The 27,570-nt window shown below is 59.1% G+C and overlaps 1 protein-coding gene across 11 annotated transcripts in view; it reads right to left on the bottom strand.

Annotated features, from left to right (window-relative positions):
• Positions 1 to 27,570, bottom strand: part of LOC138999548 (patr class I histocompatibility antigen, A-126 alpha chain-like) — a 375,823-nt gene that overhangs the window by 30,938 nt on the left and 317,315 nt on the right. The window contains exons 1-8 of one of the 11 annotated variants that reach the window (XM_070401685.1): positions 18,430 to 18,534; positions 18,030 to 18,314; positions 17,523 to 17,798; positions 16,696 to 16,971; positions 16,468 to 16,572; positions 16,002 to 16,034; positions 15,831 to 15,878; positions 15,367 to 15,728 (exon numbers count right to left, since the gene is read on the bottom strand). The exons of 1 other annotated variant lie outside the window; for it this stretch is intronic. In XM_070401685.1, the coding sequence (XP_070257786.1) occupies positions 15,655 to 15,728; positions 15,831 to 15,878; positions 16,002 to 16,034; positions 16,468 to 16,572; positions 16,696 to 16,971; positions 17,523 to 17,798; positions 18,030 to 18,314; positions 18,430 to 18,502 (1,170 nt within the window). In that variant the 5' untranslated portion in view covers positions 18,503 to 18,534 and the 3' untranslated portion in view covers positions 15,367 to 15,654. Of the gene's footprint in view, positions 1 to 403; positions 680 to 915; positions 1,201 to 1,316; positions 1,416 to 15,366; positions 15,729 to 15,830; positions 15,879 to 16,001; positions 16,035 to 16,467; positions 16,573 to 16,695; positions 16,972 to 17,522; positions 17,799 to 18,029; positions 18,315 to 18,429; positions 18,539 to 27,570 lie in introns of those variants that run through there. 9 more of the 11 variants (XM_070401688.1, XM_070401690.1, XM_070401697.1 and 6 more) reach the window with 9 other exon arrangements.

Raw genomic sequence — 27,570 nt, 5'->3', positions numbered from 1 at the left:
ACAGTCCAGGGAAGGTGGCAGGTCTCTGAGGGGAGAAAAGCGATTTGTGGTCCTGACCCGGGTGGAGGCCACGTGACTCAGAAAAGCTGGGGTGAGGCCTCAGACACAATGTGTGGGGGCAGCACACAAGGCCTGAGAGAGAAAGACCCCGTGTGTCCCAGAGCCTCTGCAGGGTCCATGGGAACTGCTGATTGGCTATTACTGGGGGGTCTCCCTGCACCCCAGGAGAGCCTGCACTCCTAACTGTCCCTTAGATGAGGGGGGTCCCTCTGGTTCCTGTCCTAGACATCCAGGGAGCTCCCTTCCTGACCCTAAGGAGGGGTGTCTGACACTGAACCCCTGTCTTGTCTCCTGGTAGCAGTCCCAGCCCCGGGATTGGGGGCGGCCCCAGGTCCCCTGGTACCTGCGCGCTGCAGCGTCGCCTTCCCTTTTTCCAGGTAAATGAGTAGTGACTCCACACACAGGCCCTCCACGTAGCTCCTCACACGCTCTGCCTCACCCTCCGCCTCCCACTTGCGCCCGGTGATTTGAGCCGCCAGGTTGGCCGCGGTCCAGGAGGTCAGGTCCTCGTTCAGGGTGATGTAGTCGGCGCCGTCGTAGGCCCACTGACTGTACCCGCGGAGGAGGCGCCCGTCGGGTCCCACATCGCAGCCAAACATGCACTGGTAGGTGTGAGACCCTGACCCCACCCAGAGGTCAGTCCCGTAGCCCCGGAGGTCAGTCCGGCCCCGCCCGCCCCGCGGGGACTGAATCTAAAACTGAAATTGAAATCGGGTCAACTTCCCTTCGGGCTCCTCCCGGGTGGAGGCCAGGCGGGTCCCACCGCCTCGGGGTGACGCTCGAACCGGGACCCTCGGGGGGACCCGGTCCCATCCGTGGGGCGGGAGGTCGTGTCAGGCCCCGCGCGCGGCTCACCGTCCTCGCTCTGGTTGTAGTGGCCGCGGAGGATCTCCAGGTTCCCTCGGTAAGTCTGTGCGGCTGCCTTGAAGATCTGGGTCTGCTCCTCCCAATACCCGAGGTAAACCTGCTCCACCCACGGCTGCTGCATCCACGGCGCCCCTGGCTCCGCCCTCGGACTTGCCGCGTCGCTGTCGAACCGCACGAACTGCGTGTCGTCCACGTAGCCGACGACGAAGAAGCGGGGCTCCCCGCGGCCGGGCCGGGACACGATGGTGTAGAAATACCTCAGGGAGTGGGGGCCTGGGGGGCGGACGGGGGGCAGGGCCGGGGCTGGACACGCGCCTTCCCGGCCCTGCGCCCCCGCCGGGTCCCCTCGCTGCTCCCCGCACCGCCGCCCCCTCCGACCTCGTACTCACCGGCCCAGCTGGGGGTCAGGACCAGCGCCCCCGAGATCAGCAGGAGGAGGGTGTTGGGGCTCATGACCCGCATCCTCGGCGTCTGGGGACCATCTGAGTCCCTGCGCTTCCGCGTAGGAGTTACAACCAGGAGCCTCGGGGTCGCTGATTGGCTGCTCTGGAAACCTCTCAGCCAATGGGAGTGAGAAATGGGGCCGCGTCATGAGTCTCCAGGACCGAGGCGCAGACACAGGTTGGGTGAGGAGAAGTGAAACCCAGGGCGCTGGGGAGTCCCCACCAGGCTGCTGCCCCCCCCAGACTCTGTCCCCTGCGGAGCCCTGAGCGCAGGCCTGGGCCCTGGGACTCGGTCCTGCCCCTCCTCCTGCGCGGGGCGCCCGTCACACTGTCCCCGAGGTCTGGCCCAGGCGCTGTGCTGTTCCGGGACTTTCCAAGGTTTTGGTGTCACCATCTCTGTGCGGCCTCACACACAGGCAGGCGCCCAGACAACCTTGTTTGTGGTGACGTCATCATAGTGACCCTCACGGATCACACAGGGTGAGACAGTTATTAATCCGTGTCATATGCTCACTGCCTGTGAGATGGTAAAGAAGTCATGTTTTTTAAAAAATATATTTTATATTAATTTCAGAGAAGAAGGGAGAAGGAGAGAGATAGACAGAAATATCAGTGATGAGAAAGAACCATTGATTGGCTGCCTCCTTCAATCCCCAACTCGGGATGGAGCCCACAGTCCGTGCAGGTGCCCTCCCATCATGGATGTTCCTCCCTCTCCCTCTCCCTCTCCCTCTCCCTCTCCCTCTCCCTCTCCCTCTCCCTCTCCCTCTCCCTCTCCCTCTCCCTCTCCCTCTCCCTCTCCCTCTCCCTCTCCCTCTCCCTCTCCCTCTCCCTCTCCCTTCCTTCTGAAATAAGTAAAAATCTATTTAAAAAAATTTTTTTATAGAGTTGCCTGGAAGCGGCGTGGGAAGGAGGTTGAAGGCGGAGGGGGAGCCCCTTGATCAGCTCTAAAGGCGCCCCAGGTCCTGCGAGGTCCTGGCCGCCTGCGAGGTCGCTGTGCCCGGGCCCCGCGGCCCCAGCGATGACCTGATGCGAACACGCGGCGCCCCCCGGGGCCGTGTCCCTGTGAAGAGGACGCGTGGGCTGCCGTGTGTGGGGCGCGGGGGGGCGCTCCCCTGGGGGCTCCTCTGGCACGTGGCGTCTGGGTCTCGGCCCCCCTGACTCTGAGGCGGGGGTCCCCATAAAGGAGGCTCTGTCCGTGGGGGCCTTCCTTTCGCTCAGGAGTTTATAGGATGTGCCGCGGGGCCACCATCACAGGGCTCAGCCCAGGTCCCGCCAGGCCCGACCCCTCTCCTGGCGCTGGACCCGAGGGACCCGGGAAGGAGCGCGCTTCCCATGCAGAGCTCGCTCCTCCCAGCGCCTCTCTCCCTCCCGAGGTGGGGCTCCCGCAGCCTCACCCGCAGCCCCAGCGCCACCCAGTCTCCGCTGCACGAGGCGGGGGGGGGGGGGGGGGGGGGGTTGCCGGCGACCCTAGGCTGGGCCCGGGATGCGGTGCAGACTCGGGGCGGGTGCCCCACTCGGACCTGCTCTGACGGATCCCGCGGGCGGGCCTCAGCCCCGGCGCCCCGGGAGGGCAGCCCTTCTCCTGGTCCCCCGCCTGCAGGAGGGGAGCCGTGCCGTGCGCAGCGCCCAGGACGTGGACACGGTCCTCCGGGCGGGAGCGGCCCTTCCTCCCGCTCAGACCCGGAGCGCAGGGCCGCGCTCAGCTAGTTGGCTGCGGCCTGTCCCGGGCGGGTGGGAAAGTGAGTCCCCGCCTGACCTGGCACTGGCCCGCGGGACCCGCAAGGAGGAGAGCCCTAGAGGGGGTGGGGGGCTCCTTCCCGGGCCTCGTCCTGCAAAGGGGGCTGGGCCCAGCGAAGGGGGCCTAGGGGTGTGTACTGAGCGCCTCCTTAGCACCGACTGGAAAAGGTCTATTACTATTACTATTATTATTATTAGGTTAAGAAATCCTCTCGTTTAAAGGAGACAATTTTTATTTTATTTTTCTTTAAAAACATATGTTTATTGATTTCAGTGAGGAAGGGAGAGAGAGGGAGAGAAACATCCATGATGAGAGAGAATCATGGATTGGCTGCCTCCTGCACGCCGCCCACTGGGGATGGAGCCCATAACCCCGGCAGGTGCCCTTGACCAGAATGGAACCCAGGACCCTACAGTCCGGAGGCTGACTCTCTATTCACTGAGCGACACCAGCCAGGGCAGGAGACCATCTCTAAAGCTCCACTTGGCACCTGCTTGGCCGGGTCACAAAGCCCAGGAGGGAGGGAGGAGCCATCACTCCCCCCCTGCCCCCCCAGGCCTGGCAGCTCCCCTAAGGGCTCCGCTGTCTAATCCACCAGGAACCCAGGGGCTCTGTGGGGACCCCAGGCCTTGCGCCCAACATGTCAGATTCCAGGGACAGCAGGAGACCCCGTTTCATTGAAGCCAAGGAGGGACGTGCCCTGAGGAGGACAGACCTGCCCCAGGCTCAGCCCCTGGGCCTGGGAAGGGCCCGCTGCCCCAGGGATCGCCGGTGGAACGTGCAGCCCTGTGGCCGGGAACCAGCCCCTTCCCCTCAACCAGGGGGACTGAGAGGGAAACTCAAGTCCAAGATCAAACCCTAAGATGCGGCTCATGGGCGCGGCTTGCGCAGGTTGGGCGCTGGACTGGGGGGGCCTGGACCAGGATGAATGGCCACCGCGGCCACCACTGCTGAGGCTGAGGCGCAGGCTGTGAGGCCACTGCGCAGGGGGGTGCGCCAGGAGCCCAGATCCAGCCCCAGCTGCCCCTGCGGAGCCCGCCAGGAGCCCCCGGAGCTCGGCCTCAGCCTACCTGCCAACAGGGCGCAGACCCTGCAGGTGGGAACCCTGAACTTGGGCAGCGGCTTTCTGGGCGCCTGAGTGAGCGGCTTCAGCCCTGTGCTGAGGCGTCAGGGTGGTCACAGGCCCTGCCTTCCTGCCCACCCGCGCTCCTGGCTGCTGCAGCCCCTCCTTCTGGGCCCAGTTCACCGGCAGCCAAGCGAGCGCTGCGGTGGAGCTGCGGGCCGGGCGGCCCCGTCCTCCCTGCGCGTCCTCAGCTGCTGCCCGGCTGCTGAGCGTGACCGTGGGGAGCAGCGCGGGCTCCTGGGCGCGGGGCTTCCTGCAGAGGCTGCAGGTCAGGGCGAAGGGCGCCTAGCTCTGCCTCCAGGGAGACTCCCAGCGGCCACTCCCAGGCCCCCTGCCCAGGAGGCCCCGCCTTCCAGCCCCGAGCCCCCAGGCTCAGACCTGGAGCTGGGCGGACGCAGCCCATCCACTGTCCTGGGGCCCGTGTCCGCACCAAGCAGCGGGACCGGACTCTAAGGGCTCCGCTGTCTAATCCATCAGGAACCCAGAGGCTCTGTGGGGACCCCAGGCCCAGCGGCGGAGGAACCGCAGCCAGAAGGAGGCGGGTGGGGTCAGCTGTGGCCATGGCGGCCGGAAGGTGGCCACTTCCCCACATGGGACCTGGCCGTCCGCCGGCCACCGGGGAGGCCTGGGCGGCGGTGGCGGCGGCAGGGGGCGCGGTGAGCGGCCCAGCTTGTCCCCGCGGACCCGCCCTGGTCCCTCCGCGCCTGTCCCAGGACAGCCTGGCGCCATCACAGTGAGGAGGGCGCGGAGGAGGATGAGAGCGGGGAGGTCAGAGAGCAGCCCGGCAGGTCTGCACCGTGTTCACCGCGCACAGCAGGACGCATGGAGGCCCCGGTCCCTGGAAGGGGGAGGCCCTACCTGAGCAGGTGACCCCTGAACCCGAATCGCCTCCGGGGGCGGCGAGACTTGCGTCTCTCCCAGGGGAGCTCACCCAGCAGCTCGGTCCCGCCGCCGGCGACGGGCACCCATGTGCGTCCCCAGGGCCCAGCTGAGGACCTGCCCTGTCCCCGCGGGCACCGGCCCAGGGTCCTGCTGCGGCGCCTCCGGGCCTCCTGCTCCGGACACACCGGCTCTCAGCTGCGGCGCCGGCAGCCGCTCCTCCACCAACGACTCCAGACACAAAGCGCTGGACAGTCGCGTCCCCGCTGCTGCCAAGGACACCTGCCAGGACTTTGCTCCGAACTTCAAGGAGAGCGACATGAATGCTACCTCGGCCGACGTGTGCGCCCCTGCCCGCCCCTTCGTCCGGAAGAGCTGGGTCCCCAAAGGGAAGCCGAGTGAGGGTGACACCCGCACCTCCTTCCTCAGTGACTGGGGCAGGCGGACGCGGCCATGATGGGCGTGGAGCGCAGCTGTGAACCAGGCAGCCATGAGGGCGAGGCTGGCCCGCAGCCGAGGCCCCCCAGCCACCCCCACCCAGCCCTCCATGAGGCCTCACACTCCCCCTCCTGTCACCCACCCACCCACCATCTTGGTCAGGAGCTGCTGTCTGTCCCACCCCTGACCCCAGTCCGAGTGGCTGGGAGAGGGCGACAGTGGTGGGAGCTCTGCGTGGCTCTCTCTCTCTCTCTCTCTCTCTCTCTCTCTCTCTCTTTCACACACACACACACACACACACACACACACACACACAGTCAGGGAGTACTCGCTCCCCCTCTCCTAACCCTGAGCCATTGTCTCCCACTCCCCTCAACCAGGCCGGGCAGGGGAGGGGCAGGCAGGGGCAGTCCTCTGGGTCAACTTTCCAGGCAGCCCCCTGGGACTGGCAGGGGCCCCAGAGTGCTCTGGACCCTCCTCCCACCTCCACCCAGTGCTTCCATGTTTCCCAAAGTGCCTTCCTGTCTCCTTGGTCTGTCCCTGCCCCTGGAGCTGGGGAGGGCCAGGCGGTGGGGACGCTCCTGTGACAGGTGAGGAAACCTTGGCTCAGAGACTCCTGAGGACAGACCTCACCCACCTAAGGGGGCAGGGGTTGGTGCGCCCAGCGCCCTTCTCCCCCCACCCTGTACTCAGCCTCTCTTCCCCATCAGGCCCCTCAGACCTGAGTGGGGCAGGTCCTGGGTGAGGGGCACAGACCCAGAGTCTCTGAGAGGAGGGGGAGAGGTTTTGGGGGCTCACAGGTGCGTGTGTGTGTGTCTGTGTGAATGTGGGGAAGTTTACTTTAAAATAAGTGAAGAGAAGAGAGGCAGTGGGACCAGGGAGCAGGCTGGGGGGCTGCTGCCTTTTTCTCCCTCCCCACTCCATCCCACGGCAGGGCTCCCAGCGCCCATCCCCTGCACATACTTTTTAATACATTGCTTTTGCTCTTGAAATATCTATACTAATAACAGGGTAATATGATCATTAGACCGATGTCTTCCGGACATCCTTCTGGACAAAGCCACTGTGGCAGGAGCTGAGGCAGAGGCTGTTAGAGGCAATCAGGCCAGCAGAGGAGAGCAGTTAGGGGTGATCAGGCAGGCAGGGGAGAGTGGTTTAGGGATGATCAGGAAGGGAGGCAGAGTGGTTAGGGATGATCAAGCCAGCAGGCAGGTGAGCGGTTAGGAGCCATTGGTCCCAGATTGCGAGAGGGATGTCCGACTGTCGGTTTAGGCCCAATTTCTGTGTGATCGGGTCTAAACCGGCATTTGGATATCCCCCAAAAGGTCCCAGATTGGAGAGGGTGCAGGTCAGGCTGAGGGACCTCCCCCCCCCCCCCCCCCACACACACACCGTGTATGAATTTTGTGCACCAGGCCTCTAGCTGAACTATAAGATTCCTTCTATTTTCAAACCAATGGGACTGTGTCTGATGTGCCCTTTGGTCCCGGGGGCCGGGGAAGGGAGGGTGGGGTGAGGGTGCGGGAGTAGCTGGATGTGTGGGTGCATGGAGAGTGTGGGTGCATGTTTCCAAGGTGGGACCCAGGCCCAGCCATCGCCTGGGCTGCATGTGAAGGGTCCCCTGGTCTTGGCCTGTTGGCAGAGCCCAGCTCCTGGGGACGGGGCAGGACCCCCTGCCTTTATTAGCAGCTGTTTGCTGGGTTTTCTCTCTAACCCTTCCTCTCTATAGCCTCATCCAGTGTCAGTGATTTTGTTGAGTTTCACATGTGAAACAGAGGGCTGTTTTTTTTTTTCCGTTTTTGCTCCCCACCTCCCTGTGCTGCTGGGTGTCATGTGACATTTTTTGTCCCCATTTCCTCATCTCTCTCCTCACCTCTCTTTTCACCTCTGATCCCCTTCTGAGTCTGACAGCCTATGGCTCCCAGAGGCAGGAGCTTTCTAGTGGTGGGGGTTCGACGGGCACCCATATGTGCCCCCAGGGCCCAGCTCAGGACCTGCCCTGTCCCCGCGGGCAGTGGGGTGGTGGAGCTATTCCAATGGACCCTTGGAATCTGATGTGGAGTCCTCACCCACCTCTGTAGCCCCCTGTAGCCCCCACAGGCCTGTGGGAAGGGGATCCCTTCAGCACCTGTTTGTGGAGTTGGAGGTGGAGGTGCCTGGTCTGGCTGTGGTCCTGGCCCTCCCCTCTCTGGCCAAGTGTGAGTCTGTGTGTGTGTGGGGGGAGGCAAATGTTTGAGGGGAGTTGACACCCCAGCTAAATCACAAGCACCTTAGTCGCACTTCCCCTGCCCCTCATCCTGGCCTTGACACTCTACTTTAGCGTCACCCCAAAGCACACTGTCCTGGTCATTTGGTGGGCTCCAGGGCCCACAGAGGGGTGGGCTGGGGTTGCAGGCAGCCCCCAAAGGAAGCAGGAGTCTCCAGCTACTCCCCCTCCCAGGCCTCAGCTGGGGGCCAGCTCCTGGGACTGGTGTCCTCTCCCTCCCCAGCCTTTTCTCTGGGCAGATCCCTGCCTGGCCCCCTCCCTGCCTTGTCCTCAGGCAGGGCCTGCCCTGTCCTTCCTCCAGACCCTTCAGCTCTGGGGTGGGTGGCAGAACCCCTTGTTTCAGGGCCCCCAGGAGGTGCCCTTGGCTCAGGGGACTATGTGTTGGTGGTGGGGGAGGGGTGAGGGGTAGGGGAGGATTCCTCACCAGGGGAGCCAAACGCAGGGCTGTGCCTCACCCCAGGAGCCACCTCTGTGCCCATCCCCCCTCCCTTCAGGGGGCCTGCTGCTCTCCCACCCCTCCTGCCCCTCCCCCAGCCCAGCTCTGAGCTGCAGGGTTCCTACCCCCACCTGGGCAGCCAGGAAGGAGCCTGAATGGAGAATCCCCAACGCAAAAAGGACTGGAGGCCTCTGGCCGCCCCTGTCCCCGCCCCTGTTCCCGAGGGACAGGCCAGCCGCGGTGTCCACGTGGAGAGCCCACACCGGCCTTTCTCTGGCTGAGCCCCCCCTGCATCCCCCAGCCTGTAAGGGAGCCTCACATTCAGGACCGTAAGGGAGGAGCCAGTGGGAAAGGTGAACATGAGGACATCAGTGACACTGATGAGGATGAACTAAACGCCTTGGTAACAAAACAAATAAAATTCGGCTCATGACCTTCTGTCACTTCCATGTCCTTGCAGCACCCCATGTGTGTCCCTGGGGCTGGGGGTGGGTGATTAATGACTGGGGAGGGGGCAGCCCCCCACCCTCAGGAATAAAAAGCGCTCCAGGGAGGCCTCAGCCCTCTGACAGGTGGTGGAGCCTCTGGGCCTGAGTGAGTGAGCTGTCCCCAACCACCCCCCAAGGAAATAGCAAAACTGAATGCAAAGGGAAAACAAAAAGCCAAAGTAGTGTACTGTCTATTCTCCTTCAACTTGATAACAGTTGACCCAATGCTCTCTAACATGGCCTATTTCACAAGTACATTTTAAAGTTAACAACTCACTTACAATTCTGGGTGATAACAGCTTTTCTCCTGAGAGTCAGGAGTTTGCAGATGAACTCCATAAGCTGCTTCTCTGGGGTGTCTAACTATTGAGACTAAGGTGCAAATGTAAACCTTTACTAGGTTTCCTCACACAGGAGCACCCCCATTTCTCACTGGTGGCAACGAATGGGGAAGGGAAAGGCCCCCAAAGGACCAGGCACACTGTAACCCAGGTGTGACACCCCAGGGAACCAGTGCACCCTGGACTATGTTCTTTTATCCCTTCTTTGTCTCCCAAGTATTCAGAAACCCCCTGTGAAATCTTCTTTTTCTGTTTTCTGGCCCAGATGGCACATTATTCTGGAGAGATCAGACTTTCTGGGCCCTCAAGTGTTGAGGACAATGTTTTGAAGTGTGAGAGGCAGTGGAATGAGCACTGGCCTTGGGGTCAGGGAACTCTAGGCTGGCTCCGGCACCAGGCAGTTATGTGATTATGACCCAGTCATGTAACCTCTCTGGGCCTGTTTCCCTGTTGGAAAACCAGGGGACTGGTGTAAACCAACTTCTAGATTCTTTCCAACAGGAAAATTCTAGATTCCATAATTGTGTGGCTCTTCTAAGCCACCAAAAGAGCTGTCACAAAGTCCATGTGTTTTAATGCCATAAGAGAGGCCCTTGGCCGCCATGCAGAGCTTATTGACTCAGATTACATACACTTCTAACAACACTGGTCTCACAAATTCTCAGACCACACAGATTAGAAGCAGCAAATGATAAGGGGGAGGGAAAGAGCTGCACAAGCTGGACATCCTGACAGAAGTCACAGTCAACAACGTTTTCAAGTCAACAAACACTGATGGAGCGCAGTGTCTACCACGTGCTGGGCCCTGTACTTAGTGCTAGGACATCAAGATGAGCAAGGCAGCCCAAAGGGTGAAAATTCGGGGACAAGACAAGACATAGGGAGTAACAAGTACAACCCCCCCGCCCCCCAATTACAAAAAACGCAAACAAAGTTCAACAGAGGGACTGGCGACATATCTGCACATTATCAGTTGACGGTAGTCATTACTGATGAGAGTCACCAACTCAGAAAAGGCTGAAATGGAGTACACTCGGCTTAAGAAGGCAGAGAGAGAGATAGCTCTTGTTTAAAAAGTTCTCTTTCAAACACGATAGAAAATGGTTTCAAAAAAAGTTTTGTTGCTTAAGAGGGGTAAACTGGCTCTGTATTCACCCTGGCGGGCGGGCAGGCGGGTGTTCAGTGCCCAGCCACACCTGGCAGCGGAGGTGCCAGGGATTGTGAACCGCGTTGGGACACGGGGCAAAGGCGTGCCCCGCTTGCCACAGAGGTTGCACACGATGCTCTTTGGGCAGTAAGGGCTCAGGTGCCCCTCCTCCCCGCCCCTGAAGCACCTGTCCTGCGTGCAGCTGCCGCTCCGGTGGGTCCGGGAGCCACATTTAAAGCTCGTCTTGAGTCTACGGCCATACCACCCTGAGCGCGCCCGATCTCGTCTAAAGCTCGTCTTGGGCTGCCCCTTGTCCCAGCTGTAGCCCCGCTCGGCCCCCAGAAAGAAGGTCCCCCCGGCAGGTGCGGGGCGCCGCCCTCGCCCTGGTGCAGCTGGATCTCACACTTGTACTCCTGGTCCAGATCCCGAACCTGTCGGTCACCGTCACGGGCACGGCCAGCACATCGCAGTGGCGCTTGAGCGGGGTCACGACGTCCTCCACGTCCACGGTCTGGTTCCGGAAGAGGATGAAGAGCGTCTTCCAGCTGGACTTGCTGCGCCCCAGCACCACGAAGTTCTCCCAGCCGCCCTCCCGCTCCCGCTCCTCCTGGTAGACCCGCAGGAACAGGGCCAGCTTCTCGGCCGAGAGGAAGCTCACATCGAACTCCCGGCTGCCGGGGATCTGGATGATGTCGCCGGCGCCAGGCAGATGGAGCGCAGGGTGGGCGCGCCCACCACGAAGTCCCGGGTGGGGCAGGCGCTCTCGTCTCCCTGGAAACAGATGCGCACAGGAAAGAGGCCCTTGCTTGGGTTGGCCTCGGAGTCCGCCGCCGCCCCCAGCTCCTCCAGGGGAGACTCCTCGGCCGGCGCGGAGCCTGGACGGGGTCGCCATGGCCGCCCCTCGGCCTTCTTCCTCCGGCCCGCCTCCGCGCGCCTCTCTCTGGCGGGGGTCCGCCACCTCGCTCGGCGGCTCTCTCCGTCGCCCCTTCGGGTCCCCGCGGAAGGCCGGGGGGAAGTCGCCCAGGCCCGGGGCCGCCAGGCCCGCAGGGGCACCCAGCTCGCAGCCCGCGCCGTGGCCACTCTTCTCCTCGCCCCGAGGCGGCCGCAACTCCCGCAACTCACCCTTCTTCCGGGGCAGGTTCTTCCCCGCCTGGGCCCAGCCACCTTCTCGCGGCCGCCCTCCTTCTCCTCGGCGCAGGGCCAGGAGCTGCGGGCGCCCCCGCTTCCTCTCCTACACGTTCTTTTTTTAAAAACCACTACAGTTTCTGTGGGGATGACAAATACCAGTAGTAGGAAAACCAATTATACAAAAATACTACGTCTAGTTGGGTAGATATACTGTTTGGTGACACACAGTAGGTGGCGCTCATTACACAGTGACTATACGGTAACTACCATGAAGCACAGAACTGTGACGGCCACAGCTGCAGGCCCTGGGCCTCTCTGCTGAGCAGTTTGGGAAACGGGATGCCCCCTCCAGGGGTCCGACCAGGAAACCTGCTCAGGAGTCCAGCCCTGAAGGGGCAGCTCCCAGAGGCCCTTGCAGCTGACAGATGCCAGGCAAGCACGTGAGTGATGAAGTAGTTACAGCCTTACTCACAAAAGCTACCATTTCTCCTTCTAGAAAGAAGCAGGAAGGGAAGGAATTGCTTGAATCCGCGCCTGGCCTGTCAGGTGGGAGCGCAGAGGAGGCTGGAAGAGCGGTGGCAGGAGACCCGGTGGGCCCGGTGGGCTGGATCCTTCATGATCATGGTTGGCTCCTAAGCACTGGTAGCAAGGTGACTTCTGATTTGTAATATCAGGTAAATTACAGATAAATGGACAAGGCCCGGAGTCATACACGAAGATTAAGAAACAGCGCTTCCAAACTGCTGGCAGCAGGCTCACCACACAGGCACCCCGATTTCTTCTTCCCATGTCTGACTTGCAGGGCAACTCCCATGGCCATTTCCAAACCTCCCTCCTCCCTCTTTTGTCTTTGCTGAGAACTCCGTGTCCCCTAAGCGCCAGTCCTGTGGCATCTCTCCCCTTCTTCCGCTTTCACCGCTCCTGCTGCATCTTCGCTGCTCCCTCCTGTGGGCTCATCCTTCCCAAGACCCTTCTCGCTCCCAGCCAGGACGATGGGCTCATGGGGACAGAAACGCTTCACCTGCGGAGGCCGTTTCTCTGGGATGTTCTCTAAACCCTCAGGGCTGTCAGTGGAGAGACACATCCGGAGAACATCCGTGTCCGGGCAGGAGAGGGGCCTCCAGCGACCATCCTCCTCCTGCCCAGCTGTGCCCCCCAAAGCCCGCTCCGCCTGCTCTCCGCCCCCTTCCATGCCTGCCCCCTTGTTCCCACGCACCGGAGGTCCCTGCACCCCTGGGGACGGGTCCTAAGAGCGATGAGGCAGCAGGTCTTGCCACTGGCGCCATCACCACCATCACCGATTCCCCGGATGGCAGCCATTGCTGACAAAGGCGCTGCAGGATGCACAGGCGGCCTGTGGCAGAAGCTCTGCAAAGGGCCTGGACCTTCTCAGATGGAAGGCGCTTGGGAGCCGCTCCCATACCCTCCTCTCTGAGCCCACGAGGTCGGTCCCGTGTCCCAAGCTCAGGGACTAGGGCTGCGGCTAAGGAGGCCTCGGACTAACCAGAGAGCCCACGCAGGACAGTGGGCGACGGGTGGGCGACGGAGGGCCGGCAGGGAGGGATGTGTGCGCCCCCGCTTGCCCGGTGGGTTAGGCCTCCAGGTATCACCTTTTATTTTATTTTATTTTTTAAATATATTTTATTGTTTGTGTTTTTTGTTTGTTTTTTTACAGAAAAGAAGGGAGAGGGATACAGAGTAAGAAACATCAATGAGAAGAAAACATCGATCAGCTGCCTCCTGCACACCCCCTACTGGGGATGTGCCCAAAACCCAGGTACATGCCCTTGGCCAGAATCGAACCTGGGACCCTTCGGTCCACAGGCAAATGCTCTGTCCACTGAGCCAAACTGGTTAGGGCATGACCCTTTTATTTTTTAATAATGTATTTTTATTGATTTGAGAGAGAGGAAGGGAGAGGGAGACAGAAACATCAATGATGTGAGTGAATCACTGATGGGCTGCCTCTTGCAGGCCCCACACTGGGGATCGAGCCTGCAACCCAGGCATGTGCCCTGACCAGGAATCAAACAGTGATCTCCTGGTTCATAGGTTGATGCTCAACCGCTGAGCCATGCTGGCCGGGTCAGACTGATTCTTTTAAAAGAAAAGTGAAACCACATCTCTCTTTGCTCAAAACTCCTCCGCCATCCCCAGCCCTATCTGAGGCGGCGTGTACCTGACTCTGCCCACTGCACTCTGTGGCACCACACTGGCCTTCCGGCTGCTCCCAACACACAGACGTGCTCCCTGCCCAGTGCGTTTCCGCTGGAGTCTCCCCGCCTAGAGAGAACTTGCCCCCAACACACATACTCATGGGTAAACTACACTCACCACTTTCTCATCTTTCCTCAAGTCACCTTCCCAGTGAGGCCCATGCTGTCCCTGGAACATAAAATAGCCACCTTCGTAACAGCCACTTTTGCTCAATGGACAGAGTGCCGCCCTCGGACTGAAGGTCACAGGTTGTATTCCGGTCAAGGGCATGTACCTCGGTGCAGGCTCCACGGGACCCCCATGCCGGAGGCAACAAATACATGCGTCTCTCTTACATGGATGTTTCTCTCTCTCTGTCTCTCCCCTCCCCCTCCACTCTCCTTAAAAGTCACTGGAAAAATATCCTGCGTGAGAACCAACAAACAAAAAAGCCATCTTCCCTCCCCCACACACACGCACAGTGGATCCCTTCCCCACAGCACTCACCATTCTAGCACAGAGGTCTTACTTGCTGTGGGGAAAGGATGCAGCTTGTCTCTGTGCAATAGAACATATGCTCTGTGAGGCCAGCAGCGTGGCCTGCTCTCAGCTCCCTGAGGTGGAGCCACCTCACTTCCTGTGCCTCACAGACCTTGTGGGCTTTTCAATGGAAGGTGAGGCTTTCCACCAGCAAGTAGATTGTGACACAGGTGACAGTGAGCATTTTTCACAATGAAGCACATGTTAACTAAGGTGTGCACGTTATTGTTCAGACATGAAACTATTGGACACTTAGTACATGCCAGTACAGTGTAAGCATAACGTTTATGTACAGGAAGAAGCCAAAGCATCTGAGCCTCGGTTTATGTCGATGTTGGAATTACTGTGGGGTCAGGACCCGGCCTCAAGAACCTCCAAGGTCCCTGTGCGTTCCAGAGGGAACAGCTGTCACACGGTCACAAAGCCCTGGATGAGGGGTGACCATCAGAGAACCCGTCCCTGTTCCACACAGTGTCCTCATGGCTGTGACCCCAGCACAGCTATCCTGGGGCGGCTGCAGCTCAGGGTGCCCCCGGGGCCGTCACTGCACCTGCACTGCACACAGCGCTGCTCCCCTAAACCTCCAGCAGCCTCTTTCCTAACATCCTGGGTCCGCTGGGGTCAGCACTAGAGGGAAGGACAGGAGAGAGGGCGGCGGGCAGAGCACAGTCCCAGCAGGAACTGATCTCAGAGGAGGAATCCTGCTCCTGCTAAATCCTCTGAGTTCAGGGAAAGACGGAAGAACAATCAGGCCCAGAAGGAGGCAGGAGCAGGAGAAGCCTGAACACCCATCTCCACATGGAGGTCTCCTGTGTGCAAGGGCCCTGGGCCTGTGGGACAATGATGGGCAAAATGCTATAAGACAGGGACACCCACAGAAAGAGAACAAAACTCACACACAAACGCAGTAACAAGCATAACATCCACCAAAGCAAAGAAAGAACAAACACCCAGGAGATGAGAGCCAAGGGCGGGACCCAGGCCTGAGGCCAGGCTGACCTGCCCCAGGAAGGCCTTGTGCCCAGGGTCCTGGAGATGTGCTGCTTTAGGACACCTGACATGGCCTGGGGGATGTGAGTCCCTGTGACCACAGGTCCTGGTGGGACAGGGTTCCACTGAGGGACAAGGTCAGAGGAGCAGAGAGGGGACCCGGCCAAGGAGTGACCACATCAAAGCCCACGATGCACTGAGCACTGACCAGGCACAGGCCCCAACCACACTCTGTCCTCACAGCCCCTCCCGACCCACCTGGAACAACCACAGGTACACAAGGTTCTGGAAGTCTCTTGATGCTTCAATTTATTTCCGCTCAGAATTTAGGATCTTCCCCTTTAATTAACCCACAACCCTGAAGGCAACAAGTAAACAAACAAGGTCACAGCCGGAGTCTCATTTCAATATGGAGCAGGAAGTTGCAGCTCAGAGCACTGGGCAGTAAAGGCAGGGATGGGGAGGGCACAGCCCGCCTCTGCTAACAGGAAAGTGTGGGGAGCAGGGCTGGGCCAGCCCCCCAACAGAGGTTCTTGAGTCAGGAAGTGGGAGCGTGAACATCTTCCATCACTCAGTGCCCACAAGGCAGCTGCCTCACGCTGTGGAGGACAAGCATCCTGAACACATTCAGGTCAGTGGCTGTAACTGGTGACATTCTCAGAGTCCACTTCATGCTCACAGTGTCCCACAGACTCCCCACCACCCAGTCCTCCCCTCTGCCCACCCCTCCCCACGGCAGGGTCTCACCTTTGGAAGCTGAGAGAGACACATCAGAGCCCTGGGCGCTGTCACTGCCTGGGGGGGACACACAAGGACGGGGTCAGAGCCCAGGGCAGGACACTAAGGAGGAACTATGGGGTCCCCATGCCTCCTGCCTGCACTGTCTCAGGGTCTCAGGGGTCCCCCCTCCATACTCACTGGCAGCCTGAGCGTAGCTCCCTCCTTTCCCACCTGCGGGTAGAAAACATCCTGTGAGAGACCAGGGAGGAGGCAGGGCCATGAGGTCCTAAAGGAAGGCCTAGTCCTGGGCCCCAGAGAAGTTTCCAGAACCCTGTGTATAGACCCAAGGCAGGATCATGAAACCAGAGGCAAGTGCATGTGTGGGGACTGGAACCACCGCCCTCCTGGAGATCTGTGCTCAGCAGGGACCTGCCCTATGACCTGGGGCTACTGGGAACGGGGTCCCCACCACCAGCATCATCAGGTGATAAGTGGGTTCCTCATTTTCCCATGGGCCTCACTACAGAGTAAGTGTGAGCACAGAGAACCCCACACTGGCCATCACACGTGTGGGGATGGTGCTTCGCGTGAATGAGGCGGGACACACGTCTACCTGGGCTTGAACCCCCAGTGGGACAGACACTCAGACCCCACCCCTGCCCACCTGAGCGCCTCCTCCCCCACATCACAGTTCCAACCACAGCTCCCAGCAGAACCAGGCCCCCAGCGACGCCCATGATGGTGAAGATGAAGGTGTGAGAAGGCGGCTCTGGGAGGAGAAGGGAAGGGAGGGTGAGGGCCCTGACCCCAGGCCTCAGCCCCGACCTCACTGAGGTCCCCCAGGGCCCCTGCTGCCCTGAGAAGAGGCTCTGTGCCCACGGCCCCTCCTCACCCCATCTCAGGGTCAGGGGCACGGGCAGCCCCTCGTGCTGCACATGGCACGTGTATCTCTGCTCCTCTCCAGGGGGCACCCCCACGGCCGCCCACTTCTGGAAGGTGCCGTCCCCCGCAGGCCTGGTCTCCACCAGCTCCATGTCCTGGGTCTGGTCCTCCCCGTCACGCTGCCAGGTCAGGCTGATGTCCGCAGGGTAGAAGCCCAGCGCCCAGCACCTCAGGGTGACCTCACCCTCAGAGACGGGGTGGTGGGTAATGTGGGCCTTTGGAGGGTCTGAGGGGAGGGGAGAAAATGGAGGAACTTCGCATCGGATATGGGACACTCCAGCAGCGCCCATGTGACCATCCTGGGAGTGGACAGACACCTGGGGTGGGGGAGGGAGCACAGAGGCTCCTGGAAGGACCTCCTAGTCTTTAGAAAGTTCTAGACTCTGAGTGACACAGCCCAGGGCAGGAGGCAGGTCTCTGAGGGGAGAAAAGAGATTTGTGGTCCTGACCTGGGTGGAGGCCACGTGACTCAGAAAAGCTGGGGTGAGGCCTCAGACACAGTGTGTGTGGGCAGCGCACAAGGCCTGAGAGAGAAGGTCCCGTTGGGTCCCAGGGCCCATGGGAACCGCTGATGGGCTATTTCTGGGGGGTCTCCCTGCACCCCAGGAGAGCCTGCACCCCTAACTGTCCCTGAGAGGAGGTGAGACCCTCTGGTACCTGACCTGGACATCCAGGGGGCTCCCTCCCTGACCCCAAGGAGGGGTGTCTGACACTGACCCCCTGTCCTGTCTCCTTGTAGGAGCCCCAGCCCCGGGGAGAGGGGGCGGCCCCAGGTACCTGCGCGCTGCAGGGTCTCCTTCCCTTTGTCCAGGTGAATTCGGAGAAACTTCACACACAGGCCCTCCAGGTAGCTCCTGTGATGCTCTGCCGCACCGGCCGCCTCCCACTTGCGCTTGGTGATCTGAGCCGCCATGTCCGCCGCGGTCCAGGAGGTCAGGTCCTCGTTCAGGGCGAGGTAGTCGACGCCATCGTAGGCGTATTGACTGTACCCGCGGAGGAGGCGCCCGTCGGGTCCCAAGTAGCAGCCCAACATCCACTGGTAGGTGTGAGACCCTGACCCCGCCCCGCGGTCAGCCCCGCCCCGCGGTCAGCCCCGCCCCGCCCGCCCCGCGGGGACTGAATCTAAAACTGAAAGTGAAATCGGGTCAAAGTCCCCGCGGCTCCTCCCGGGTGGGGGCCGGGCGGGTCCCGCCGCCTCGGGGTGACGCTCGGACCCGGACCCTCGGGGCGACCCCGGCCCGTCCGTGGGGAGGGGGGTCGTGACGGGCCCGGCGCGCGGCTCACCGTCCTCGCTCTGGTTGTAGTAGCCGCGCAGGATCTTCAGTCCATCTCGGTAAATCTGTGCGTTGCCCTTGGCCCTCCGCGTGTTCCGGTCCCAATACTGGGGGTCCTCCCGCTCCACCCACGGCTGCTGCATCCACGGCGCCCGCGGCTCCATCCTCGGATTCGGGGCGTCGCTGTCGAACCGCACGAACTGCGTGTCGTCCACGTAGCCGACTTCGAGAAAGCGGGGCTCCCCGCGGCCGGGCCGGGACACGGCGGTGCTGAAATACCTCATGGAGTGGGGGCCTGGGGGGCGGACGGGGGGCAGGGCCGGGGCTGGACACGCGCCTTCCGGGCCCCGCGTCCCCGCCGGGTCCCCTCGCTCCTCCCGCACCGCCGCCCCCTCCGACCCCGCACTCACCGGCCCAGCTGGGGGTCAGGACCAGCGCCCCCGAGAGCAGCAGGAGGAGGGTGGGGGGGCTCAGGACCCGCATCCTCGGCGTAGCGGGGGCGGTCTGAGTCCGGGCGCTTCCGCGGAGGAGTTATAACCGGGAGCCACGGAGACGCTGATTGGCTGCTCTGGAAACCGCTCAGCCAATGGGAGTGAGAATCGAGGGCGCGTCACGAGTCTCCAGGAAGGAGGCGCCGACACAGGTTGGGAGAGGAGAAGTGAAGCCAGGGCGCTGGGGAGTCCCCACCACGGAGCTGCCCCCCAGACTCTGTCCCTGCGGAGCCCTGAGCGCAGGCCTGGGCCCTGGGACTCGGTCCTGCCCCTCCTCCTGCGCGGGGCGCCCGTCACACTGTCCCCGAGGCCTGGCCCGGGCGCCGACCGAGGAAACGGGGAGACCCCAGGCTTGGCCCGCCCGCCTCCTCTTCTGGTCCCGCCATCCCTCCCCCTGGAACGCCCGCCTCGCCCGCCGCCGACTCTTCTGCAGGGAAACTCCCCGCAGGGAACGCGGTGCGGGCGCGGAAGGTTGTCCTGCGAGTGGAGGCGGCGGGCCGGGCGTCCTCTCTAATCCCCGCGGAGCGCTGCCCGAACAGGGAAGAGAGAGAGAGTCAGACACCAGACCCCCGGGGCCTAAGGACCACAGCGGGTGCACAACCTCGGAAAGCGAACACCCGCGAGCTCCTCCGTAAAAGACGGGGCGCGGGCCCCTGGGACCGGAATGCGTGTGAGCAGCGCTGCAGCCGACTCACAGCGCCCCTCATCCCGCATCCGCACGGGGCACCCGTGATGCGGGACTAAGGCCGCGTACAGCGGTCTTCACTCTGTAGCCCTGAGTTGGTCTGAGCCGCCCCCCTCCCACCCCCTCTCCGCGTCCTCAATAAAACACCGCATTTCAGCCCCGGCCGGTTTGGCTCAGTGGATAGAGCGTCAGCCTGTGGACCTAAGGGTCCTGTCAAGGGCACAGGCCTGGGTTGTGGGTTCGATCCCCGGGGGGGGGGGGGGGGGGGAGGGGCGTGCAGGAGGCAGCTGATCCATGATTCTCTCTCATCATTGATGTTTCTATCTCTCTCTCTCCCTTCCTCTCTGAAATCAATAAGAATATTTTTTAAAATAATAAAATAAAATAAAAGTTGTTTTTTTTTAAACCTGCTTTTCAGCAGGAGCATGTACACCCCCGGCTGTGAGCCGGCCTCCCAGGGGCGGAGAGCGCAGGGGGCGGGCGGGGGGTGTCCTGGACTCAGCGCGGAGCAGGGACAGCCCAGATGTGTGTGGAGGCGGGAGGCCTGGAGCCTAAGTCGGTCTTTCGCGGAGCCAGGGCCCTGCCTCAGTTTCCCCGCTGTTCTCAGTCTTCGTAGGGAAGAAGCCTGTGAGAAGTGGGGTCCAGATCAAACAGGGGGGCAGATTGGAGAGCCCAGCAGCGGGGCCTCCATCCCTTAGGCGCCCTCGGGTGAGGGTCCGGCGGGCCTTCACGTGAGCGAGTGGAGGGAGACACCGACCGACCTGGAGAGGAAGGCGCGGACCTGGCCGATCCTGGGCTGGGCTGAACCAACACCCTGGGGAGGGCTGTGCGGACCTGGCCGATCCTGGGCTGAGAACTCCGGGGGCACAGAGGGAAGGCGCAGGGGACAGGGGAGGGGTGTGCGGAGCCGGGGAGGTGAGCCAGCGGGATGTGTTGGGGACCAGGGTGCCGGGCAGACAGGGGCGGGGACAGAAGGCGGTTCCTCCAGGTGGATTGGGGCAGGTGCTGGTGAGTGTGAGGGAGGGGGCAGGGGCAGGCCCGGGGCTCTCGCTGGGGATGGGGATGGGGAGGTTGGGATGGTCGGGCCTTAGATCCAGTATGTGCAGCCTTTCTTTTTTTAAAAAAAATATATTTTGATTGATTTCAGAGAGGAAGGGAGAGGGAGAGAGAGAGAAACATTAATGATGAGAGAGAATCAATGATCCGGTGCCCCCTGCACGCCCCCTACTGGGGATCGAGCCCACAACCTGGGCATGTGCCCTCACCGGGAATTGGACCTGGGACACTTTAGTCCACAGGCCGATGCTCTATCCACTGAGCTAAACTGGCCAAGGCTGTGGAGCCTTTCTTGCGCTCTGGATTATGGGATGCCATGTCGGGAGGAGGGGAGGGGTCTCAGGCCTACCTGCTGTTCGAGGTTGACTTCTGGGCCCCCAGGTGTGACCCTGGCACAGGGCCCCTCTTCTGTCCTGTCGAGGGGCCTGGGGCCCAGGGGAGCTGTGCTTTGAGCCCAACAGTCTCATGTGCATCTCCTCACTGTGCGAGGCTCTGTAGACCTGGAATGTTGTTCCCAAATAAGAGATGATTTTATTTCAGTCCTGGCTGGTGTGGCTCAATGAATACAGCATCAGCCTGCAGACCGACGGAAGGGTCCCAGGTTCGATTCCGGTCAGTGGCACATCACAGAGTTGGGGGCTCAATCCCCAGTGATTCTCTCTCATCATTGATGTTTGTGTGTCTCTCCCCCTCTCCCTTCCTCTCTGAAAGCAATAAAAAACATATTAAAAATAAAATAAATAATAAATAAGAGAAACAAAGGAAATCTTACCTTAAAAAAAGAGATAATTATATTTCAAAAAACTGAGTTAAAAAAAACACACAAACAGAAATATGCCCTAGTCGGTGTGGCTCAGTGGGTAGAGCATCGGCCTGCAGACCAAAGGGTCCTGGGTTCGATTCCAGTCAAGGACACGTACATCAGTTGTAGGCTCCTCCCATCCCAGGCCCTGGACAGGGCTCATGCAGGAGGCAACCAATCCATGTGTTTCTCTCTGTCTTTCCCTCTCTCTTCCACTTTCCCTAAAAATCAATGGAAAAATATCCTCGGGCGAGGATTAACAACAACAAAATAATAATAACACAAACAGAAATAGGGTAGAGAAGAAAGTGTTTCTACATCGCAGTTTTGGGTGGTGCTGCCCTCAGGGGGATGGAGAGGGGTGGCGGGGAGGGGAGGGGACCCTCAGAGGGAGCCAGGGCTCCTGGGGGCTCCTCTTCTCCAAATGAAGGACATTTGCAGGACAATATGGAGCCTTTCCCGTCACTCTGACACTTTAACATATTAGAGGCTGCAGTGATTCTCTGTGTATAATAATCATAGTGATGGATGGAAGGGTTATTCTTTAAGGGGTGGATCCTGAACTGTTTAGGGTGATGGTCATGGTGTTGGCAGGCGGTTTTCAAATATTTCAGCAAATATTTGTAGAAATAGACACACAAAGCAAATGGGGCAGCGACTAAAGTGGTGACATCCAGGGTGAGCATTGCGTTCTTTCAGACGGCAGGTGTCTTTGGACTTTTTCACAATAATTTGGAGAATGTTTTCAGAATAATAATGCATCCCGACATGGGAAACGTTCTCATCATCATGTTGCATGATAGTGAGGCATCCAGTGTGTGTGTGTGTGTGTGTGTGTGCGCGCGTGTGTGTGTGTAAGAATGTGTGCTAGTGAGTGTGCATGTATGAGAATGTCAGTGTGTTATGTGTGTGAATGTGTCCGTGTGGGTGCAGTATCTGTGTTGGTGTGTAGCAGTGTGTGTGTGTGTGTGTGTGTGTGTGTGAGAGAATGTGTGTCAGTGTGAGTCGATGTGTGTGTATGAGAATGTCAATGTGTGTATGGATTTTCCGCGTGTGTGCAGTGTGTGTGTGTGTGTGTGTGTGTGAATGTGTGTATATGAGAATGTCAGTGTATGTGTGTATGAGAATGTCTGTGTGTGTGTGTCTGTGCGTTGGTGTGTAGCAGTATGTGTGTGAGAATGTGTTTGTGTGAATCTGTGTATGAGAACGTCAGTGCATGCGTGTAGTGAGTGTGTGTGGATGTGTTCGAGTGGGCACAGTGTGTGTGTGTGACTGTGTGTGCATTTGAGTGTAGCAGTATGTGTGTGTGAGAATGTGTGTTAGTGTGTGTGAATGTGTGTAAGAGAATGTTAGTGTGTGTTTGTAGTGAGTGTGCGTGGAGGAGTCCGTGTGGGCGCAGTGTGTGTGTGTGTGTATATGAGAATGTCAGTGTGTGTGGATGTGTCCGTGTGGGCGCAGTGTGTGAGTGTATATGAGAATGTCAGTGTGTGTGGATGTGTCCGTGCGGGCGCAGTGTGAGTGTATATGAGAATGTCAGTGTGTGTGGATGTGTCCGTGCGGGCGCAGTGTGAGTGTATATGAGAATGTCAGTGTGTGTGGATGTGTCCGTGTGGGCGCAGTGTGTGTGTGTATATGAGAATGTCAGTGTGTGTGGATGTGTCCGTGTGGGCGCAGTGTGAGTGTATATGAGAATGTCAGTGTGTGTGTGGATGTGTCCGTGCGGGCGCAGTGTGAGTGTATATGAGAATGTCAGTGTGTGTGTGGATGTGTCCGTGCGGGCGCAGTGTGAGTGTATATGAGAATGTCAGTGTGTGTGTGGATGTGTCCGTGCGGGCGCAGTGTGAGTGTATATGAGAATGTCAGTGTGTGTGGATGTGTCCGTGTGGGCGCAGTGTGTGTGTATATGAGAATGTCAGTGTGTGTGCGTGGTGTCTGTGTGGGCGCAGTGTGTGTGTGTATATGAGAATGTCAGTGTGTGTGTGGATGTGTCCGTGTGGGCGCAGTGTGTGTGTGTATGAGAATGTCAGTGTGTGTGTGGATGTGTCCGTGTGGGCGCAGTGTGTGTGTGAGTGTATATGAGAATGTCAGTGTGTGTGGATGTGTCCGTGTGGGCGCAGTGTGGGAGTGTATATGAGAATGTCAGTGTGTGTGGATGTGTCCGTGTGGGCGCAGTGTGTGTGTGTATATGAGAATGTCAGTGTGTGTGTGGATGTGTCCGTGTGGGCGCAGTGTGAGTGTATATGAGAATGTCAGTGTGTGTGGATGTGTCCGTGTGGGCGCAGTGTGTGTGTGTATATGAGAATGTCAGTGTGTGTGTGGATGTGTCCGTGCGGGCGCAGTGTGAGTGTATATGAGAATGTCAGTGTGTGTGTGGATGTGTCCGTGCGGGCGCAGTGTGTGTGTGTGTGTGTGAGAATGTCAGTGTGTGTGGATGTGTCCGTGTGGGCGTAGTGTGTGTGTGTATATGAGAATGTCAGTGTGTGTGGATGTGTCCGTGTGGGCGCAGTGTGTGTGTATGAGAATGTCAGTGTGTTATGTGTGTGGATGTGTCCGTGTGGGCGCAGTGTGTGTGTGTATATGAGAATGTCAGTGTGTGTGGATGTGTCCGTGTGGGCGCAGTGTGTGTGTGTATATGAGAATGTCAGTGTGTGTGGATGTGTCCGTGTGGGCGCAGTGTGTGTGTGTGTGTGTGAGAATGTCAGTGTGTGTGGATGTGTCCGTGTGGGCGCAGTGTGTGTGTATGAGAATGTCAGTGTGTTATGTGTGTGGATGTGTCCGTGTGGGCGCAGTGTGTGTGTATATGAGAATGTCAGTGTGTGTGGATGTGTCCGTGTGGGCGTAGTGTGTGTGTGTATATGAGAATGTCAGTGTGTGTGGATGTGTCCGTGTGGGCGCAGTGTGTGTGTGTATATGAGAATGTCAGTGTGTGTGGATGTGTCCGTGTGGGCGCAGTGTGTGTGTGTGTGTGTGTGTATGAGAATGTCAGTGTGCGTGGATGTGTCCGTGTGGGCGCAGTGTGTGTGTGTGTGTGTGTGTGTGAGAATGTCAGTGTGTGTGGATGTGTCCGTGTGGGCGCAGTGTGTGTGTGTATATGAGAATGTCAGTGTGTGTGGATGTGTCCGTGTGGGCGCAGTGTGTGTGTGTATATGAGAATGTCAGTGTGTGTGGATGTGTCCGTGTGGGCGCAGTGTGTGTGTGTGTGTGTGAGAATGTCAGTGTGTGTGGATGTGTCCGTGTGGGCGCAGTGTGTGTGTGTGTGTGTGTATGAGAATGTCAGTGTGTGTGGATGTGTCCGTGTGGGCGCAGTGTGTGTGTATGAGAATGTCAGTGTGTTATGTGTGTGGATGTGTCCGTGTGGGCGCAGTGTGTGTGTATATGAGAATGTCAGTGTGTGTGGATGTGTCCGTGTGGGCGTAGTGTGTGTGTGTATATGAGAATGTCAGTATGTGTGGATGTGTCCCTGTGGGCACAGTGTGTGTGTGTATATGAGAATGTCAGTGTGTGTGGATGTGTCCGTGTGGGCGCAGTGTGTGTGTGTGTGTGTGTGTATGAGAATGTCAGTGTGCGTGGATGTGTCCGTGTGGGCGCAGTGTGTGTGTGTGTGTGTGTGTGTGAGAATGTCAGTGTGTGTGGATGTGTCCGTGTGGGCGCAGTGTGTGTGTGTATATGAGAATGTCAGTGTGTGTGGATGTGTCCGTGTGGGCGCAGTGTGTGAGTGTATATGAGAATGTCAGTGTGTGCGGATGTGTCCGTGTGAGCGCAGTGTGTGTGTGTATGAGAATGTCAGTGTGTGTGGATGTGTCCGTGTGGGCGCAGTGTGTGAGTGTATATGAGAATGTCAGTGTGTGTGGATGTGTCCGTGTGGGCGCAGTGTGTGTGTGTGTGTGTGTATGAGAATGTCAGTGTGTGTGGATGTGTCCGTGTGGGCGCAGTGTGTGTGTATGAGAATGTCAGTGTGTTATGTGTGTGGATGTGTCCGTGTGGGCGCAGTGTGTGTGTATATGAGAATGTCAGTGTGTGTGGATGTGTCCGTGTGGGCGTAGTGTGTGTGTGTATATGAGAATGTCAGTGTGTGTGGATGTGTCCGTGTGGGCGCAGTGTGTGTGTGTATATGAGAATGTCAGTGTGTGTGGATGTGTCCGTGTGGGCGCAGTGTGTGTGTGTGTGTGTGTGTATGAGAATGTCAGTGTGCGTGGATGTGTCCGTGTGGGCGCAGTGTGTGTGTGTGTGTGTGTGTGTGTGAGAATGTCAGTGTGTGTGGATGTGTCCGTGTGGGCGCAGTGTGTGTGTGTGTGTGTGTATGAGAATGTCAGTGTGCGTGGATGTGTCCGTGTGGGCGCAGTGTGTGTGTGTATATGAGAATGTCAGTGTGTGTGGATGTGTCCGTGTGGGCGCAGTGTGTGTGTGTGTGTGTGTGTGTGTGTGTGTGTGAGAATGTCAGTGTGTGTGGATGTGTCCGTGTGGGCGCAGTGTGTGAGTGTATATGAGAATGTCAGTGTGTGTGCGTGGTGTCTGCGTGGCGGTCACTCACCCAGTCACTCAGCAGGGGTGTTAAAGGAACCGCCAGGCGGTCTCAGGCGGTGGAGACACAGCTGTGCAAGGGCGGGCCAGTCCCTGTGCTCTTAGAGCTCATGTGCTCCCAGAGGGACAGGCGGCAGCAAGGATGTGCCCGTAACAGATGTGATGGGCCCTGGCCCGGGGGCTCAGTGGTTAGAGCATCGTCCCCATATGCCAACGTTGTGGGTTCGATCCCTGGTCAGGGCACATGCCAGAAGCAACCAATGACTGCATGGACGAGTGGAACAACAAAGCGATGTTTTTCTCTCTCTCCCTCCCTCCCGCTCTCTCTAAAATCAATCAATCAATCAATCCATCATTCAGATATGCGTTAGTGACCTGTGTGTGAAGGACAGCAGGCAGGGCGGGGCTAGAGGAGACTGGGGCGCCTGGCAGGGGCAGGGCAGGGAGGGCCTCTAGGGGGACAGTAAGGACACCGCCCGGGAGGGGGGCTGCCTGGGGGGAGGGGAGCAGGCTTTCCACCTGGAGGGAGCCCGCTGGGAGCCTGCGCCTGAGAGACAGGGAGTAGCTGGGTGCGCGCAGCACGGGCCACAGCTGTGCCGGCCGCTCCTGACCTGGAACAGGCCCTGCAAATACGACCTGTTTTGACAAGCTCACCCCAGGCCTTCCAAGGGGCTGCGGTGGGAAATACCCCCCCAACCTCCACCCCAGGCCCCCAGGCCCCTGCCAGAGATGAGCATGCCACCCCTTCCTCCTTTCTTCTTTTAAAATATATTTTTACTGATTTCAGAGAGGAAGGGAGAGGGAGAGAGAGAGAGAAACATCAATGATGAGAGACAAACATTGATCAGCTGCCTCCTGCACACCCCCCACTGGGGACCGAGCCCAGAACCCTGGCATGTGACCTTGACCTGAATCGAACCTGGGACCCTACTGTCATCAGGCCAATGTTCTATCCACTGAGCCAAACCGGCTGGGACGTTAATTTAACATTTTAAATGAATTAATGCAAAGTGAGAAAGAGGCGCACTGTAAGCAGGTGGTGAGGGTGCGATCCCTGAGGGCATGTGCCAGGCCTGAGGAGGTGAGGGGCTGAGCCAGGCAGGTGTGCAAGGGCAGAACCTTCCATGGTCGCCCTGTGCACACAGCCAGGCTCTAAGGGGCAGGCACTGAACCTGGGTGGAAAGGAGGGGGGGCTGACTCTTTAGAGAGAGGGCAGGAGAGAGAGAGAGAGAGACATGGAAGTGAGAGAGAAACATCTAATTGCTTATCTCCCATAGCCACCAATAGGAGATCAAACGCCCTACCTAGGTATGTACCCTGTGTGGGATTTAAACCTGAAAATTTTGGTTGTAGGAGACATCGCTCAACTTGGCCAAAGCTGTAACTGAAAACTTTACAGGAAAAGTTATATTTTTGTAAAAGCCTTAAAAATGTTTCCCTAAAAAATATGTTATTGTCCCCGCTGGTGTTGCTCAGTGGATAGCACAGCTGCCGGCCACTGTGGGGTCACAGGTGGGATTCCTGAACAGGGGCACATTCCTGGGGTGCAGGTTTGATCCCCGTGCAGAAGGCACTCAGTCGGAGTCCCTCTCACATTGATGTTTCTCTCTCTCTCTCCCCCTCCAGGGGTGAGCTCTCTTCTAGAAGGTCCCAGCAGCTGGGCTTTAAGCTCAGTGTGGGGTGCAGGGAGCCCCCCTCAGGGAGAGGGATTCTGGGAAGAAAAGACAGGGGCAGAAGCAGGGACAGTTGGGATTCTCTCCCTGGTTTATCCAGAACAACCTTTCTCAAAGTTCGGTCTGTGGAACCCTGAAGTATCTGAGAGCCTTTCCCCGGGAGGTGGAGGGTCAGCACTGTTTGCAGGAGATGAAGGACATCCTCGCCTTTTCACTCCGCTGACATGGGCGCTGAGGCCAAGCTCAGCACGAACGGGCTGACACCAACCCAGCACTGACCTGCAGAGAGAAGACACACAGACAGAGAACAAAACCAGTTTTGA

This window comes from Myotis yumanensis, unplaced genomic scaffold, assembly GCF_028538775.1.
Source record: "Myotis yumanensis isolate MYYU_CA2020_CCGP unplaced genomic scaffold, mMyoYum1.0.hap1 SCAF_23, whole genome shotgun sequence".
Taxonomy (NCBI): Eukaryota; Metazoa; Chordata; class Mammalia; order Chiroptera; family Vespertilionidae; genus Myotis; species Myotis yumanensis.
Note: the sequence above shows the minus strand (reverse complement) of the source record. Positions and strands in the feature narration are given on the sequence as shown.